This window comes from Saccostrea echinata, unplaced genomic scaffold, assembly GCF_033153115.1.
Source record: "Saccostrea echinata isolate AGI-Se365-2 ecotype Australia unplaced genomic scaffold, CSIRO_AGI_Sech_v1 ptg000019l, whole genome shotgun sequence".
Lineage (NCBI taxonomy): Eukaryota > Metazoa > Mollusca > Bivalvia > Ostreida > Ostreidae > Saccostrea > Saccostrea echinata.
This window is the reverse complement of record NW_026889768.1, coordinates 4,860,132-4,879,448: the sequence shown is the minus strand read 5'-3', so window position 1 is coordinate 4,879,448 and position 19,317 is coordinate 4,860,132. Positions and strand designations below refer to the sequence as shown.

At 31.5% G+C, this 19,317-nt stretch overlaps 1 protein-coding gene across 1 annotated transcript; it reads left to right on the top strand.

Moving 5' to 3' along the window:
• The first annotated feature begins 8,164 nt into the window (after positions 1-8,164).
• LOC133189609 (receptor-type tyrosine-protein phosphatase alpha-like) lies at positions 8,165-17,602 on the top strand. Its single transcript, XM_061325001.1, has 12 exons — positions 8,165-8,193; positions 8,488-8,523; positions 8,889-8,988; positions 10,140-10,407; positions 10,495-10,582; positions 10,996-11,072; positions 11,340-11,376; positions 14,006-14,106; positions 14,259-14,378; positions 14,748-14,896; positions 17,059-17,194; positions 17,289-17,602. Exons 2-12 carry the CDS (start codon positions 8,499-8,501, stop codon positions 17,391-17,393), a joined length of 1,206 nt encoding a protein of 401 aa, XP_061180985.1. The 5' UTR covers positions 8,165-8,193; positions 8,488-8,498; the 3' UTR covers positions 17,394-17,602.
• Positions 17,603-19,317: the final 1,715 nt, after the last annotated feature.

The following is a 19,317-nucleotide window of genomic DNA, read 5'->3' as shown; positions in this document are numbered from 1 at the left end:
TGAAAGTACATTTTTAACACAATTCTAATGGTGTGAAAAAAAGTGATTAAAATTCCGTGTGCATTGGACATAAATTCTAATAGTGTGACAAATTCTAAGTAATTGTTTTTTATGTACATTGGAAATACATTTTCAACTCTTTTATCTCTTTTGTTCATTGCTTAATTATATTTGTATGCACAGTTGGATATTTAAATATCCAACCGATAGGCAGTTGGATATTTGAATATCCAACTGATGGCCAGTTGGATCTTTAAATATCCAACTAGTGATGGTTGAATCGGTAAAATATAAGTAGACCAATAACAATGGGTGACGTCATTGAAGTTTTTTAATTTTTACAGAAAGTCAACAGAATAATTGAAATGAAACCCAGATTGAAATAAGTCAAAATTAGGAAATTTGAACGGACCGTTTCAGATATTTTAGCGATTTTAAACAAATCAAGTGAAAAAAAATGTTGAGATTCAGTAGATGACGTCACTATATTTGACTTTTAACCTCTTACTATGACCTTGACCTTTATTGTACAAAATGAATGGAGACTCCTTATGAAAATTTCCAAATATCAGGTCTCTACTATAAATGGATCAAAAGTTACTTTCCATTTAATAACAGACAGTCATATTGCATGTCGATGGCATAAACAGGATCCAAAAACGTAGGCTCCCGAATGATGAATATATAGGGTTCTCTATTTTTTCTTCAAAATATAGCGAAAACATGTCCCAGCTTATTATTTTTCTTACAAAGATCCTTGATTATTGACATTATAGTGAAATTATTCTTTTTTTCTGATAAAATTTAGAAAATATGCATTAAAACAGGGTTTTGTATACTACCTTAAGCACAAAAAAGACACGAGTACACTTGCGCGAATCTAACAAATCAATCACGTGCACCTTGGCGCATTTCAACACGTCGGAAGGCATTCGAGAGCATGTATCTCATATGCTGCATACAGGTTATTGAATCAATCTCAGATTGCATATTGTATAAAGGAAGCATATCCATTTCCTTGTATGAATATTATAATTCGTTAAGTTGGATAATGGCCGGCAGGAAATCTGCACTGTAAATCCTAATTGCTTGTATCAGTGGAATGAATAAGAAGCCTGCGCTGCTAAGATTGCAATAGCAGTGTGTCAAATCAGAATTTAAAAATAAAATTTTCGAGGAGATTAAATGATATAGAATCTAAAACAAGGATTTGAGAACTTTTAGTTAGCTGGACATGAGCTGAAGACAGTTGCCAGTCAAGTCAGGTACTCAGCCAATATAATCCCAGAGAATGGGATCTACTTGGATAGCTCATTATCGCACAAGCTCACAAAATGTCTGATTCATTCGAGTGAATTGCTGAATGCCAGTCAGCACCAATCCTCTTCCATCCAGGACTTATTCGACCTTCAAACTGAACATGCATACTAAAAGTAGTTGATAATGTCAGCCTTATTTCAGATACAGGGCAACAGGGGAGGGTATTTATATGTTTGATAGTAACGTTCTTAGTACGTAAGAGAGATGTTTGTCATTAAATTAATTCCTTGACCGAATCAATCAAGCATGAAATGTATGGATATAACGAAAAGTATTCAAGCTCAAAAGTCCATTAAACAATATATATTTTGGAGCAGAGCAAACACGGACCTCTAAAACATAAGAGGTGGGATCAGGTGCCATGGAGTAGTGAGCATCCCCTGCCGACCGGTCACACCCGCCGTGTGCTCCTTGTCATGATCGGGAAATAACGGAAAATCCGTCGACAATTCAGTGTATAAATAATGGCCTAACAATAAGTATGAAAAAGTCAGTCAGCATTTGACTTAATGATAAATTGTATTTGCTGACAAGGGCAATGTATCGACCATAGTGCTTACGATATGTCGACTTTAAACGAGACTGCTGATATTCTTGTTTCATCAACTTGTTTGTCATTAACTTACCTCGTTTTAGAAATTGTTCATACGTAGAGCATGCTCTTGCGTATCGAATCAACTGAGAGGTATAAACCCCGAATGCAGGCGATGAAGGTATATTGCTGCATAAGTAAGGGAAGTTGACGATTGAAAAGTTAAAGTCATCACGTTTATCATAAAGCTTGGTTGTTGGATTATCATTAACGTCTTCTATAAGTATCTATAGAAGCCAGATCATAGTTCTTTCAAGTGGTAATCAATGTTCTAAGATTCAGATAGCAGGTTAACTTAGTGGATACAGGTTACTAATATATCATCATATGGTATGAAATTTGAAAAAAAAACCTGCAAGGGGATGCTCAGGAACTCGTTCAATGCAATTTGACCAGTGTAGAAAAGAGTTTGTCAAATAAAGTGCTTGAGTGATAAATTGATATTTTAAGTTTTAGATCTAATACAGACACCTCACTGGTCATGAAAAAGCTTTAGAAAAGAAAAAAACTGCAGAGGCATTAATTTAATTTTTATTATTTGGTGGGGCACATCTTAAAGAATTAAATATATCTGCTAAGAACTGCATGGATAACACATTTTTGGCCCAAGGAGCGGACAGGCTGCAATGGATAATGTGGAATTTGATATTTGTTCTAAATGAAATTAGCCTTACTTAATAAAATGTAACGACCTCAGTTTAAAGGATGTCTTAACAACACCCACTATGAAGATTAGGGCAGTGGTCAAGCTTATCAAGAAAACCTACGGATTCGGGGTTGCAGGAACTTCAAAGTGTCTCCAAATTCGAAAGAAACGGACTAATGTCGTATTCAGTCCAGTGAATGAGATGAGTTCAAAATACCATACCTAATATTGGTGCATACATGTACATGTATTCTTACGAGAAACCACATGGAGATGAGACGGAAGCATATCTTTTTTTTGTGATGTTGCATACTGGACATCTCAGCATGATTCTTTAGAAACAGAGTACTAAATGCAATCATTATGGTAAAAAGTTCCTTTACATGGATCCCAATGACTAATCAAAGTTAATGTTTTGATATAATAGACTTTTGAATGACGATACATGGAATGGATTATAGAAGATCGCGTTGTATGGACACACGTTTGAGTGAAACACCATACAGAAGGGGGGTGAAATTAGGAACTCAATAACTGACGTGAAAATCATATGAGCATTTAAGAAAAGAGAATAATTTTATGTATACTATCCTCAACGAAGACTTTATGATCACTAAGATCCTCCTTTTTATAAAAAGTCACTTTATGGAGAAAAAAAATTATTTGACAAGAACACTTTCACTGAAGCTTTCGGTAGATTTTTGAAAGACGAGGCACCAGGATCATGAAACAGTTTTAGAATTAAGTCAGAATTTGTACATTATCTGAAATTTTTATATAAAAAAAACACATTAAATCTATGAAATGTTATTCGAAATTTTCTCCCTTTCATGTTCTAAATTTAAATTTTAAAGTATCAGTTTAAAAGAAATATTCATTTTATGAATTACGGAAATACTGACTTAGAGATGTATGCACCTTTAAGTACTGTAATGTCAATTTTTCATGACATATATTTTTAATATTTACAATGATTAAATATAAAGATACTGAAGACAAATGAGGGTCTTGCTTCTAAGTGAGAACCAGTTAATATTGACCTTTTTACTCTTAAAAGTTTGAAATATTGATTGAAACTAATGATGTTTAAAAAAGTACTATAAACATGACAGATGTAAATAATTAGTCTAGGAAAATATTAATAGTTTTAGTAAAATAAAACACAATCCCCGAAGTCTAAAATATGATCCTTGGCCTTTTTGCTCTTAAAAGATAAGAAATTTAACTTTAACAAAGTATAGGTTTCTAAAAATCAAAAAGGAGTAGTGTCATTAAAAAAAATGTTTGCATGAATATTATCGTTTTTCTTCTAGATCTGTTTTGTATATCTAAAACAAAATCATCGGATCACATTTCATTTTTAAAATAAAATTTTTATAAATAAAAACTTAAACAAAAAATGAATTATTTTTTAAGAATGTAAACGTGTATTATACGGAAGCGTAGTAGTGACACGTAATATTTTTTTTAAAGTTGATAATTCCAACTTTAAAGTTGGCTTTTCCAACTTCTAAAATCCAACTTTAATCTTGGCTTTTCCAACTTTGAAGTTGGCTTTTCGACTTTAAAGTTGGTAATTCCAACTTTTATCTTCGCTTTTTCAACTTTAATTTAAAGTTGGAAATTCCAACTCTTTAGTCTTGGCTTTTCCAACTTTAATGTTTGCTCTTCCAACTTAAAAGTTGGTAATTCCAACTTAAATCTTGGCTTTTCCATCTTTGTACGGCTTTATGCTTCATATTCAGATACTTTGTACTTGGACTCGTGTTGCCGTTTTAAACATGTAATTACATTGGAAAGAAACGATTTACTTATGAAATTATGACGAAAGAAGGAATTATTTCAATGTGTTTTCATATACAGAATTGATACATTCAGTTATGTTTTTTAGCACGTTATATACATGTAGTGTTGATTCATCCTATATATCAAACACCTAATAATGGTCTCATTCGTTTAAGCTTATTCTCTCATACAAAACAAAATATATGTCTGATCTCTAAAATAGGTTTGGTTGAAATCCTGTCATGTACGGAGTTGCATATATAAAGTTATTCTTTATAAAATTATATAAGATGGACCAAAAGAAATATAAGAGTTTTTAATCAAAAGTTGGAAGTTATAAGTAAGTCATAAGGAAGGTCAAGGTAGAAAATAATAATTGACACAGATCAATTGCTCACCAAATTACTTCAGTGAATTAATTTTGCGTAAATAACGTTAGTAATAATTTAAAAATAAGAGGAAAAAGTTAAGGAAAAGGGCTAGAAAATCTCAACTAAAAGTTGGAAAGCCAAGATTAAAGTTGGAATTACCAACTTTGAAGATGAAAAAGCCAATTTTAAAGTAACTTTAAATTTGTAAAAGTCAAGATTAAAGTTGGAAAAGCCAACTTTAAGGTTGGAATTACCAACTTTAAAGTTGGAATTACCAACTTTAAAGTTGAAGAAACCAAGATTAAAGTTGAAAAAGCCAACTTTAATGTTGGAAAAGCCAAGATTAAAGTTGGAATTACCAATATTAAAGTTGGAAAAGCCAAGATTAAAGTTATAATTACCAACTTTAAAGTTGGACTTACCAACTATAAATTTGGAAAAAAGCCAGCTTAAAAGTTGGAAAGCGTTAGTAATTCCAACTTTAATCTTGGCTTTCCCAATATTAATGTTGGAATGCCAACTTTAAAGTTGGAAAAGCCCAATTTAAAGTTGGAATTACCAAATATGATGTTGGAAAAGCCAACTTTGAAGTTGAAAAAGCCAAGATTAAAGTTGGAATTATCAACTTTAAAGTTGGAAAAGCCAATTTTAAAGACAATATTACGTGACACTAATACGCTTCCGTAGTATTATTATAAAACATAGAATGACTTATTAATAAGATTTAAGTCTCTACTGTTTGTCTGAAATCTGATAAATAGCTTTACGTGCATGACATGCGGGTTCTTAATTAAAAGCCACCATCCACTATAGGATTAAGACAATCGTAGGCATTTTTAGTATGAAATCCTTTCGCAAGAAAAAAAAAGTTCCCAAGAAAACGTTAACTTCCTTTAAATGCCTTTGGCTTTCTGTCTTTTAATAACATTATGTTAGGTTGTATACACACAATTTTTTTCATGAATATGAAGATAAATATCAAACACACACTTTTAAAAATATTAATCATGTAACTTTGGAATCTAAATGCTCAAGAGCGTACTTTCTTAGGTCTAAGACTAATTCATGATTCCGGGACCTGTTCCCAGGATCATGAAACAGTCAGACCTAAGTAAAAATTCCAGCCATTCATTAAATGAATATTAATTATCAAGTAACACTTGAAAAATTAAGATTAACAACATGAAAGAGAAACAATTTGTAGTCACATTCAAATTGTATGTGCTTTCTGTGTTAAAACTTTAAGGTATATTTAAATTCTGCCATTAGTCTAAAATTGCTTCAGGATCACCTGTCCTGTTTTTTTTTCTGTATACAGTATTTTGTTTTCATGACGAGGTTTTTATCGTGCTTACTAAGTAGGTGAAATATATATAAACTTATCATTTATCATTGCACCTATCTTACACTCTTGATCAATTATTTCAAAGGTTAACTTTCTTGTTTCGTTTTTATTATGCAGAATACATGAGTCACTGTAGTGAGATAGTACTAGAAATGATCGGACTTGAGCTGTTGCTTAAGAATTCTGATTGTGAATTTAATCTTTCTAATATGGTAGATTCTGTGGGTTATCTGGGTATCGATCCTTGAGATAAAATCTCCGCTCTAGGGCGAATCAGGCGTCAGCTAGCTTTCTAGGCATCTCGTACAACTACAGTGTGATGTATGCTTTATTCAGTTAAATTTATACAACTTATATTATGTGCAAGGAATTGTTCTAACATGTATTCCAGAGATTAGAGTACTCAGTATAATGTGTCTGGGTTTAATTAAACATTCAGACAGTCCCTGTAATCAAATCGATTGAGGAAATAATCATAATACATTAAATATTTTGATGATAATACTAAACCATTCAATATATGTACACATTTGTTGTAAGGAATTTCAGATTCCAATATACGAATAAACTTATTTTCAAAAATCGAAGTAAAAAAAGTACTTTTTACCCTCATGCACCTTCCAGAGACACATCAGGCTATATTTTTATAATAAGACGTGTCCAGCAGATAACACAAAAAATGCTCTCTACCTCATGTATTTTGTTAAGCTGATTTTGTACAAAACTACAAAGGATTACGTTATACAAGTCATTGCACACAGATATACCACTTTGTGAAAATACGTCAAAGCTGACCGAGTTTTGTGACCTTGACCTTACAACACGACTTTCCAATTTTCTTCACAGAGATTATATCTTGAATAAGGGATACATTTACATATTTTTTCACTGAGGATATCATTCTAATTTTGTTAATCACATAGAAATCTTACAACCTTGACCTTTCTAATGACGTAATTATTATGCCCCCGTATCGAAGATTCAGGGGTATATAGTTTTTGCCCTGTCCTTCCGTCTGTCTGTCTGTTTAGCTGTTTGTCCGCAAAAACTTTAACATCGCCAAAAAATTTTGATTGGTTAAAACTATGGCATTCATTTTTCACATATGTATTTCTTGTGAAAAGACCTTTCTTTGGGTACCAACATATTTGACCTTTTGACCCTAGCCTTGGAGTTTGACCAAGTTTGGCAAAATTTTACCCAACATTAACCTTGGCCATAACTTAAGAACGCTTGGTGCTAGGGCTTTCATATTTTAAATAAGTAATACTAGTGACAAGACCTTCCCTTGGATACCAACAACTTTGACCCTTTGACCTTGAGTTTGACCTACTTTTGGAAAAGTTTAACCTTGGCCATAACTTTTTAACAGTTGGTGTAAGAGCTTTCATATTTAAGATGTCTTTTCTTTGTGACAAGTCCTTCCTTTGGATTTCAACAATTGTAATCCATTGACCTTGACCTTGGAGTTTGACCTACTTTTGAAAAAAAACTTTAACCTTGGCCATAACTTTTGAACGATATTTGTGCTAAGCTTTCATATTTCACATGGGTATTTCTTGTGAGAAGGCCCTTTCTTGGGCACCATTAATTTTGACCACTTGACCCTGACCTTGATGTTTGACTCACTTTTGAAAAAACTTCAACTTTTTCCATATCTATTCAAAGATTGCTGCTAGGGCTTGCATATTTCACAGGTATATTCTCGAGACAAGACCTTACTTTGGGTACCAACATATTTGATTTGCATTTGAGAAAGTTTAACCTTTGCTATAAGTTGCCATACGGGGGCATCAGTGTTTCACAAACACATCTTGTTCTGAAATGCAGAAAGCAGGGAATTTAAGTCCCAGTCACTTTTATATTCGTTAGAAAAGGTACCTTTGCAACAGAAAATAATTACTCAAATATCCATATTTTAAGTGCAAACAAACACTACAATTTAAATCTCAATACATTACTAATGTATAGTATACAGGAAATTTATTTACAGAGTTTATATATCTCACTTCCTGTTTCCACGATGTATTGGAAAAGGCAATCCTTCCTTGTCTGTTATTTCCATCAAGTTGGAGCTATTGCGGTCCTCTTTATGTCGGATTACATGATTCAAATAAACAAGTAAGAAAAAAATGTAAGTCATGATATGATTTTTGTTATTTTTTTAAAGGTTGTTTCTTCTTTTTTGTGTGGTTAATTGAACAGCTCGTAGCTTGGCTAGACTACATAAGCAGGAACGATTACGTTTCAGAGAAAACGAACAGACTGTGATTTAAACTCTACATGTATAAGGCTTGTTTATCATTTATTACTTTTCATCAGTAAAAATGCGCTATACATTTATTTATCAATTGGTGAAAAATGGTAAATCTTTGTTGGCTTATGTAGTCTATATATTTAACAGACTTCGTGTTGATTAATTTTACAGATCAAAGGAATATGGATGGTCAAGGTAGCCGCTCCTGTATGCCTTTCCTAAGAAATACAACTTTATAAGATGAAGAAAAGTCAAATTTATTACATACGCATACTTCTGCGTAACATATCAAGCAAACATCTATTTGAAATAAATTTTAAAGATGTACTAACACATGCTACACAGATCCATGACAATTTGTTTAATTTGCATGTCTGCAGCTGGAAATTTCAAACAAACACATTGACAAATTAAGCTGTTTTAGTGTAAATAACGCAGCACTCTACGTTACATGCCTATAAAACTAAAACAAATTTGCTATATTTTAAAGAGCATATCCTCTTAATTGTCATATTTAAGCAACGGCGACTAAATATTCCTGATGTCACTTTTTAAAACAATTTGTTTGATAGATAGTAATCGTGATGAGGAGGATCCGGACCCAATGCTCCTGGCGGCTTTGTTTGCCATTATCATTCTGCTGTTGATTCTCATCATTCTATTTATCAGAAGGTTAGTCTTGTTAAGTCATGTCATCATGAAATTTAGTCATGAAACTTTCCATTCTTCATTTAAGGCAAATAAATCAGTCTAAGAACATGCTAAATATAACGCACGAGGGTCATTCAAAAATACGAAGATAATGTAGCTCTTCATCATATGATTTTTTTTTTTAGAAACTCAAGACCAACATCTCATCTGTAAAAACATTTATTTTGTCATGTGTGAAATTTCATTCATTTTGATCAAAAGGAACACATGTTACTAGTACTAAACATTAAAAACAGGTTTTTTGAACACAGAGCACGTTTAGCATCACTGTAATGGCAAACACATAATGTCCTGATAGTTTCTCAAAAATACTTCTCTTCACTTCATACACAGTCTATGGCGCTTTACCCACTTAAGAAAACATTTCCATACCACTTTACACCTTGTCTGTAAATAACTGATTAAGTAGCATAAGTTAGTTCGTCCATATTTTCAAAATTTTTTATCTCGTAGCTCTGCTTTTAAAAATTGCGCTATAGTAAAGCGACCATTGCTCTCTATGGCGTTACTATAAATCTTCTGACCAGATTTTTACTGATAATCCGTTTCCTCTTAGGTCGTCTGTTGTACGATACAGGGTCTCTTTCAATCAAAAACTGCTTTAACCATTGAAACAGAAATGCACGGTTTATTTTTGATAAATTTTATGCTTCCTCTAGCATTTTCAGAGTTACAATTGCAACATTTAAATTTCATTTCTTTTCGCGCCATTTTACAGAGATATGACAATATACATCATATGATTTATTGTTAGTAAATTGATAAATTCTGACTCCGTGACTCCTTTTTTATGGTTGTAATTTTTTATATAATTTTGAATTTCATCATGATATATTTAAATTTTTTACATTCAAATTCTTTAGATTTATTGATAAAATATGTTTACCAAATTTGGTCATAATATGACCATATGATAATAATTATATAAGTTAATAAAAAGTTATAACAAAAGTCTACATATTTTTTAAATGACCCTCGTACAATTCAGAATTTGCCCAATCGCTTTGTCTACAAAAATAAAATGGGTTGATACATATACTTTATTTATCATATGACATATTAGATGGACAACATCATTTTCTGATTCTAAATAGACTATTTCTTATTTTTAGATGCATGAAATGTCGACAGAAAAGCGCCTCTGTGGTTAGATATGTAAACCCTGTGTTAACGGTTTCCGAGACCCAGGCACCATTGATTGATGATCGTGTCACCATTGTACTGGAGGAAATTGATCATAGCGTCGCCCCTCAACAAGACGAGACACCGGAAGTCGTGGTAGAATACTGCAATCTCAAGTCGTATCGAGTATCACTCGAACAGTTCATCAGGGAGGTAGATGAAAAGCGAGACAAGGATGCATTCCGTGAAGAATTTAAAGTAAGAATCTGCAAAAACTAAATTTATTGATCTAACTACATAATAAAGGTTTTAAAATCGTTAAATTTTGAAATGCAACTTATTTAGGAAATTCCGAATGGTTTATTAGAACTTCACTCAGCAGCACTGAAAAAGGAAAACAAATCCAGAAATAGATACAAAAAAGTTTACCCATGTAAGTTTTCTCATCATAATTTAAATCTTTATTTGCGAAACTCAAATGTTAGGATGACAGTTTTACTACGCATCATCTATTTTTAATGTGGAAATGTTGTAGACCTGTTTGGTCATTTGCTTCATTACGATATGACTTACCGGTTATGAATATCAATCAAGGAGCAAACCCCTCTATTTGAGAATTTTGAAAACTGAACGAATTTACAAGAGTCTCATGCCTCGTTATTTTTATCTACCGGTAGTCATTTTATCTGAATAATAGAGAGTAAATCTGAAAATTTCTAAGTTCACAACATCTTTTGGTGAATGTTATTAAAATTAAAACTTCCTCTTAAAATTAACCTTCCTCTTAGTTACAAATATTGAAAACATTCCCTAATTAATAAGAGCAATATATGTTCTCTTTTGAAGATGACTATTGCCGTGTTATTCTGGATACAAACGACAATACCGGAAGTACTGACTATGCGAATGCCTGTTTCGTACACGTGAGTACTTGTTACCAGAAAAGTTCCTTATTGTGCTCTCATCCAAATGTTTATTTAATTGTAAACAGGAAATATTTCGCTAATGATAACGATAACAAATGTTAGATCATCATTGCACAAAATCATTTCAGGACCGGTTATTTTAAAAAAAAAAAACAGAAAAAAAACCTTAAACTAGTACTAACTTTAAGATAAAGATAATTCCATTTAAAAAATGAACAGTTTTCTTTGCATTAAAGCTTATTATTATATTTGTTTTGCAAAAAGGGCTTTAACCACGATAAAGAATACATTGCTGCTCAAGGTAACAGAATGCATACTTTCAATAAAACTATAAATTTTATCCAAGTTTTCTTGTCTTGTTCTAGAATAAATAGTAGTAGGTTCCTCAAAACCACATGTTATTATATTTTTATTAGAAGAGGAAGAAATAAAAAAAGATTTTAAAAATATAAACGGAAATAGCGCAATTATACACAATGCTAACAAACAGCTGTTACAGTATTTAAACATCAAGTACAAGTACAACGAACAATTTCGTGACAGTATTTTTGAAGTACATCAATTAATCAAATAAAATAATTTTCATTGTAAAGTACATTGTTACACATATAAATAATCAATTCATTGCATGAAATTAAGTGTAAATCTTTTTGATAAGATATAGTTCTCTTGTTTGATGATACTTTCCTTCTTCATTTTTTTTATCATTGTTTTAAAATTATATAAAGGTGCAGATAGTAACAGACATCATTTTCGTTTTTCCTTTTCTATCAAAATCCAGAGTAAATAATAAAATCATAGTTATTGACTTCCAACACTTTTTTTCGAGACAGCGCCGGCTACTCCTACCATCGACACATTTATAATTCATTTAAAAGAAAAAATAAAATATTTCTTAAATATCTCTTGGGTTTATGTATTGTTAGTGTATGTTAAACATATATATAATTTTCACCGAAAAAAACATTAATCAGAAAGAAGGATGATCATAATCTCTTGATAATTTCCGAACAGCCCTCGTAAATTAAAATTTCATTATGAAACAAACCTTACTTCAGAGGTCATTTTTACAGATGAAAAAGGTAGAGATAACAAACAGTGATCGATCTAAAAAAAATTCAAAAACATTTCAAATCTGTACACATAGCATAAAACACGAAAAAAATGTAATTGTTCCATAAAATTTAGTTTTTGCTACAATACAAACTATTCACTACAATATTTTCCCCCTTTATTTTTTTTCAACAATACAATATATAAACTTATCCGATTTTTAAGTACTCAACATTTTATAAAACACAACCATTTCTTACCACTTAAAGACCACATCAAACAAACTTAAAATTTATTATTCTCCAATCGATCTAACTGCCACTAACTTTCTTAGGTTTCGATTTTATATTAACTATCATTTATAAACTTACCTGTTAACCCTGATTTTTCTCTGAAATTTGCTTATCCTCATAAAAAATATTTCTTTATACCATTGTATGAGAGTAAAATAAAATATTATACACCAACCACTTAATATATATATATATATATATATATATATATATATATATATATATATATATATATATATATATATATATATATATATATATATATATATTTTTTTTTTTTACAAATGACATCTTCTTTAAAGTGATATTGTTTTTGTGTACTGTTGTGCCATGTTGTATGTGATAGATATTAGTGACAAATATGGTCCAAGGCTGTTAAAATGACAATTTCCAGAGAATTCTCAAAATTTCTGCATATTTTCATGAAGATATAAAACACTCTACAAGTACAATGGTAAACAAAAATATTTCATGAATATTTATCAACGGATTAGCTGCAATGACCAGACGTTACCATTTTTTAAAAACAAATCCATGAAACTTATTGAGCAACCACGCTTTTTATCGCAGAAAATCTCTCGTAAATTCTATTTATACCAGATTTATTGATGTAAATCCTGTTCCACTCGTGAAAAACTCTTGGCCACACACTGCTTTAATTCTGTATTTAATTAGAGGTCTCGTTGTGTGAACCTTGTTCTGCTTGTGACCCTCAATATTTTGATTCTGTATTTAACTAGAGGTCTCGTCGTGTGAACCTTGTTCTACTCGTGGTCTCACAATGTTTTCATTCTGTATTTTACTTGAGGTCTCGTTGTGTGAACCTTGTATGCGTAACCACACAATATTTTATTCTATATAAAACTTGAGGTCTCGTTGTGTGAACGTCGTTCTACTCGTGGCCACACACTATTTTGATTCTCTATTTGATTAGAGGTCTCGTTGTGTGAACCTTATTTTACCCGTGACCACACGATATTTTGATTCTGTATTAAACTTGAGGTCTCCTTGTGTAAAACTTGTTCTACTCGTGACCTCACAATGTTCGATTCTGAATTTAACTTGAGGTCTCGTTGTGTGAACCTTGTTTTACTCCTGGTCACACAATATTTTAATTCTGTATTAAACTTCAGGTCTCCTTGTGTGAACCTTGTTCTACTCATGGTCACACAATGTTTTCATTCTGTATTAAACTTAAGGTCTCGAAATTGACAAATTGCTTTAACTTGTTTTTATTATAATATTTCTTTTCTTCTCTTGAGATCAGCTGTTTTTAAGCTTGTGATTATCAAAGTCGCCATCAACTCTCTTAAAATATTAAAAAAAAAACTTTCGCTTTCCTATTATGTTTCTCTATCGAAATATATGCAAAGTTACGGGCAATATCACTTCAGATATCAGTTAATTTTCTTTCCATAACTAACAGGCTTTTTAAAAGAAGCATGAGGCACTAGTATTTTGAAGGAGTACATGTTAATATATAAAACTATATTAGCTCATATTTTTATTCTGAAAAGATATTACCTTTCCAAACTGACAGTAGTTGTCCCTTGATATTAAAGTTGTCGTTTTTCTATCTTTCAGGTCCCTTTACCAATGAAACTCTATTGGATTTTTGGCGGCTTATCTGGCAGAACCGATGCGCCCGGATCGTCATGCTGACAAATCTATTTGAAGGAGATCGAGTTCGTTACATAAATATAGTTTTAATTTATTTCAGCTCAATTTTTTTTAAAACACAGTAAAAGAAAACGATAACATATTAAAAATGTGTAAGATCTAATTAAATTTTTGTATTTGTACGTTTATTATCGCTGTATTGTTTTTACAATTACAGATGAAGTGTTTGCAGTACTGGCCGGAAGCAGAAGACATGCACTTTGGACCTTTCCTGGTTAGGGCAGAATCCCAGGACGTCTTTGAGCAGTACATCATCAGACGGATCATCGTTGAAAAAGTAGCTTTAAAATTCTGGAATCTCATAATGCTTATAATTTTTTTTTATTCATTCGAACTGAGTACCTGTAATATTGATTGAACCAAATTCCTCTTGAAGGAATTTAAAAATTGACTGTCAGGAATAAAGTCATTTTTCAGTTAGAGATAGATATAACTCGTCTCGACCCCGTAACATAGACAGTACGATGGCGTCAGAGCTTTTTTAATCATGGACAAAATGTATTGAAGTTTGAATTAATTAGTGAAGGCTTTTATTTGGGATACAATTTACACCAGAAGCTCGGGATTATAGCATTTATTTTCAGTATCATTATATGTAAGATATAAATTTTGATTAGGTTATGAGATTTATTCTTTATTTGTGTAGGGAGGTGAGAAAAAACGAGTCACCCAGTATCACTTCACTGCTTGGCCTGATTGCCGAGTTCCAGACGACATCGAAACGTTACTGGAATTCCGAAACCTCATCATTCACGGTATCCTGCCTGAGGAGGGACCAATTGTAGTCCACTGCAGGTAAATCTTCTGAACAAGTTAAATTAAGTCTGTTTCAACTTATCTAATTAAATTTTCTAATCTTTTATTTTTTTAATTATCTATTTATGTTTTATTTTTAGGTCACCTGAGTCACTCAGGTTACCTATTGCTATCAGTTTTTTGTCTGTCGTCGTGCGTTGTGCGTCGTCCGTTAACATTTGAACATTTTCATCTTCTTCTCTGAAACCGCTGAACCAATTTTGGCATATAGCATCTATAGGTGAAAGGGAACAAAAATTGTAAATTTCATAATCCCTGCCCCCTGGGGCCTGAGGGGTGGGGCTAAAACCACCAGAATTATGCAATCTTTAAAAATCTTTTTTCTTCACTCCTGGACATTAAGCAGTCAATCTGTTGGCATGATTAGAATAAGTATAGAACCCTTAACCAAAATTGTGAAATTCATGCCCCCAGGATCAGGGGTTCTGGAGTTAGGGCGGGGCTCTATTGATTATATAGTGAAAATGCATTAATTCTTTAAAAATCTTCTCCTCTGCTCCTGGGTATCAAATAAACTAACTAAGTACATAGTTATGATGAGCAAGAATGCCTCTAACAAAACTGTGAATTTAATGGCCCCATCTGGGCCATGGGTTCTGGTGTCAGGACGGGTCTGTATTAATCATGTAGTGAAAATGCATTAATTTTGTTAAATAATCTTATATGCTCCTTAGTGCTGAGCAGATAAACAAAGTGCATAGTTATGATGAACAATTGTGCTTCTTAGGATATTTTTAAAACTTGGTTGTCCCAGGGCGAGGGGTTTTTGTTTTTCTCATGGGAGGGGGGGTCTATTGATAATGCAGTGAAAATGTGTTAATTCTTGAAAATCTTCAACTGAGTGCAGAGTTATGATGGTGAGGATACATCTTCCTTATTCCAGGGTGAGGGGTTTTTGTTTTTCTCATGGGGGGGGGGGGTCTATTGATAATGCAGTAAAAATGTGTTAATTCTTGAAAATCTTCAACTGATTGCAGAGTTATGATGGTGAGGATACCTCTTCCTTATTTGTGAAATTGATTACCCTGGGTCATGGATTTGGGTGTTATGTTAGGACTGTGTTGAATCTGTAGTGAAAATGCATTATTTCTTGAAAATCTTCTCTGCTTCTTGGCATATCGAAGGAAAACAGAGTAAAAGTTTTAATAAGCAAGGATATTTTTACCAGATTTTTAAACATCTGGACCATTTGGTCAAGTGTTCTGGTCCTGGTCAGAGCTCTAATATGATACATGTAAATTCTACTGAGAAAAGTTATTCCTTTTTGCAATTCACTTTTGATAATTAGTCACTAATAGTAATTTATTTAAAAAGTTAATAGAATAAGAGAATTTTGCAAAAAAAAAAAACAACAACAAACAAACAAACATAACCAAAAAAAAAAAAAAAAAACAACAACAATCAAACAAACAAACAAACAAACAAAAAACAAAAAACTATTGTATAATACAAAAAATACTTTCATAGTTTTAATGATCAGATAGACTTGTAAGTAATAGATAAATAAAAATGGAACAAAAATAACTTATTTAATGTTCTTCAAAGACCAAGAGAGGCCAATGTGAGAGGTTACAATTTGGGGGTAAAAATAATACAGAAGCACTTAAATTTTGTTAATAGTCTGCATGGTGATAGTGATAGTGATAAATGGGGGACAGATTAGAACTTAATTTATGTGTTGTTACTGAATACCAGACTAATTGTTTCATTGATACTGATCATCCTGTTTCTCTTGCTTTTGGGCAACAAAGCTTCTTCTGTCAGTTTATTTCATATCTATGGATCCTCTTAATTGTATTATACTAAGGTGACCGTTAAGGCCCTTGGGCATCTTGATTATGTTTATCTTATATTATTATGTTTTATTTTATCCTATTATGTTTTATGAAATCGTACTTTATCTTATCTAATTATGCTTTATCTTATCTAATTATGTTTTAACTTATCTCATTGTGTTTTAACTTATCTAATTGTGTTTTATCTGTTCTAATTATGTTTATCTTATCTTATTATGCTTTAACATTTCTAATTATGTTTTATCATATCTGATTATGTTTTATCTTTTCTAGTTATTTTCAGAACTTATCTAATTATGTGAAAGCTTATCTAATTATGTTTGAACCTATTTAACTTCTTAACAGCGCTGGGATTGGTCGCACGGGAACATTCATCGCTCTCGACTCACTTCTGAAGGAAGCAGCGGCAATGGACAGCATTGACGTCATCAATTGCGTCTCTAAGCTACGTCAACAGAGGGCGTTCTCAATCCAGACAGATGTACACAAATTTCTTCTTTCAAGTTGAATTTAACAATACTGTGATTAATGTATAGTCTATCATTCATGCTGTTTTTTTAATTTTCTCCGATTAGATGCAGTATGCATTCCTGCATGATGCAATCGTACATGCAGTCACTCACCACAATCTACCAGCCCCCTTTCCTATAGTGGACGGGATGAACCCCAATTGTGGATAAAATTCAAGCATGTGTACAAGAAAGGATTTCAGGCGTCTCCAATTACATTGATTTTTTGTTTTGAAGGTTGGTGAGGAGATTTAGTGCTGATTGCTAAAATTGTGATGATTATGATGTTTATGTAAATAATTTCCTTTATTGCTGCTTCTCAGATATTTTTATAATCTTTTTAATCTATTACAAATTAATTTTTTCAGTTCTGTGTGCCTTGTGAAAAAAGTATTCTTGGGTTTGTTTAATTTTTATTTGTTTACTTAAAATATCGAAGTTTATTAAAATTGCTATGTTTTGTTTGTACATACATGTATTTGCTATGGTGTAGTTAGCACTGATCTTTAATAGAGGATTTTGAAATGAGTATGAAAATGTAATTGTTTGAAGCTTCAATGTGTATATATTGATATTCTATATATGTGTAAATAATATATTAATATAACTCTTATTTTAATTTACAAAAAAATGACAAAAAGATTGTTAATGACGATGTGTCATTATATGTAAAATTGTTTGTGGATTTTTTGTATATATATCAAAAGTGTATAATTGTTTTATAATTATAAGTTCTGAATGAAATATGTGTACATATGCTACTTTATTGTCATGATGACCTTCTTTTTAAAATAAAACTCTTTTATTTTTATTGAAGCAGTAGGAAATCTTTATATGAATTTTAGTCAGAAATTCAAATCACTGTATATATCATTACTTCAATGTCTTTAATTTCTTGTAAGGTGATATGGTTCATGATGCAATTTCCCCTCCAAAGATTTTTAAAAGTTACATATTAAGCACGTTGAATTTCTCTTTTTCCCATTTATCGGACTTTTTATATATTACAATTTTCAAAATCATCACTCTTTCAATAAAAAGTTCAAAAACAGGTCAAGTGTAATTTTCTTCGAAAGGTTATATCACAACATTTTTGAAAAATAAATAGACATAAAGTAAACTATTCGTTCCATTTCAAGTGCAACTTTACAGTTGAATGAATTAATAAAAGCAAGAAACATGTATGCACTCTATTAGGTTTTTCAAGATATGTTTCAGTCTCTCTGATCCAAGTGTCTGGCAACCGTCATCTGCACATCTGTCTGTGTTGTTTTCTCTGAAAGCTTGTTGCATGTTTTCAACAACTTCTCTAAAATTGGCCTAAATTCAACATAACTTTTTTCACAAAGCATCCTTTGGTAGAGGGGATTTAAGTTCGTGCAGACTAAAAATCATGTCTTTTCCTAAAAAAGAGATAATTTAGAAACTATAGTGTGGTCAATTAAAAGTCTTCTTGGAAACCACATATCCACATGGTGAAAATTTTCTGATATCGTGTAAATTTTAGTCTTAAATGGGAATATCTTTAAAAATCTTCTTCTCAAGAACAGCATGGCATTAGTAACATTGATGAAAAAACATAATCTTGAAGTATTGAATAATTTCTGCTCAAATCAAGCTCCCCGGATATAGAGATTGTAAAAAAATATTAAAAATCATAAAATTTACTCAAGAGAAATAGGTTCACAATTAGATATCTAAAAAATATAAGTATATTCCTGGTGTGTAGCTTCAAATTTGTTCATGTCGTATTCCCTGCAGGCAAGATGAGAAAGGTGACGATAAGGAGCAGTGATTGATCTTTAAAAATAATACTCCTACTAATCACCTGATCATTCCTCTGGAATTTTCGGCGGTCCATGTTTTCTGCCCTGTTCAGAAATTTGCATTGTTATATATATATATATATATATATATATATATATATATATATATATATATATATATATATATATATATATAGGTCGATCACTGTTTACTATCTTCATCATTTTCATTATAATCATGATATCATTTAGAAGGTGTTAAAATAAAACAAGAAGCACATGTACATGTATATCTCAAACTCCTATTTTTGGAAGCTATACTGTATAAT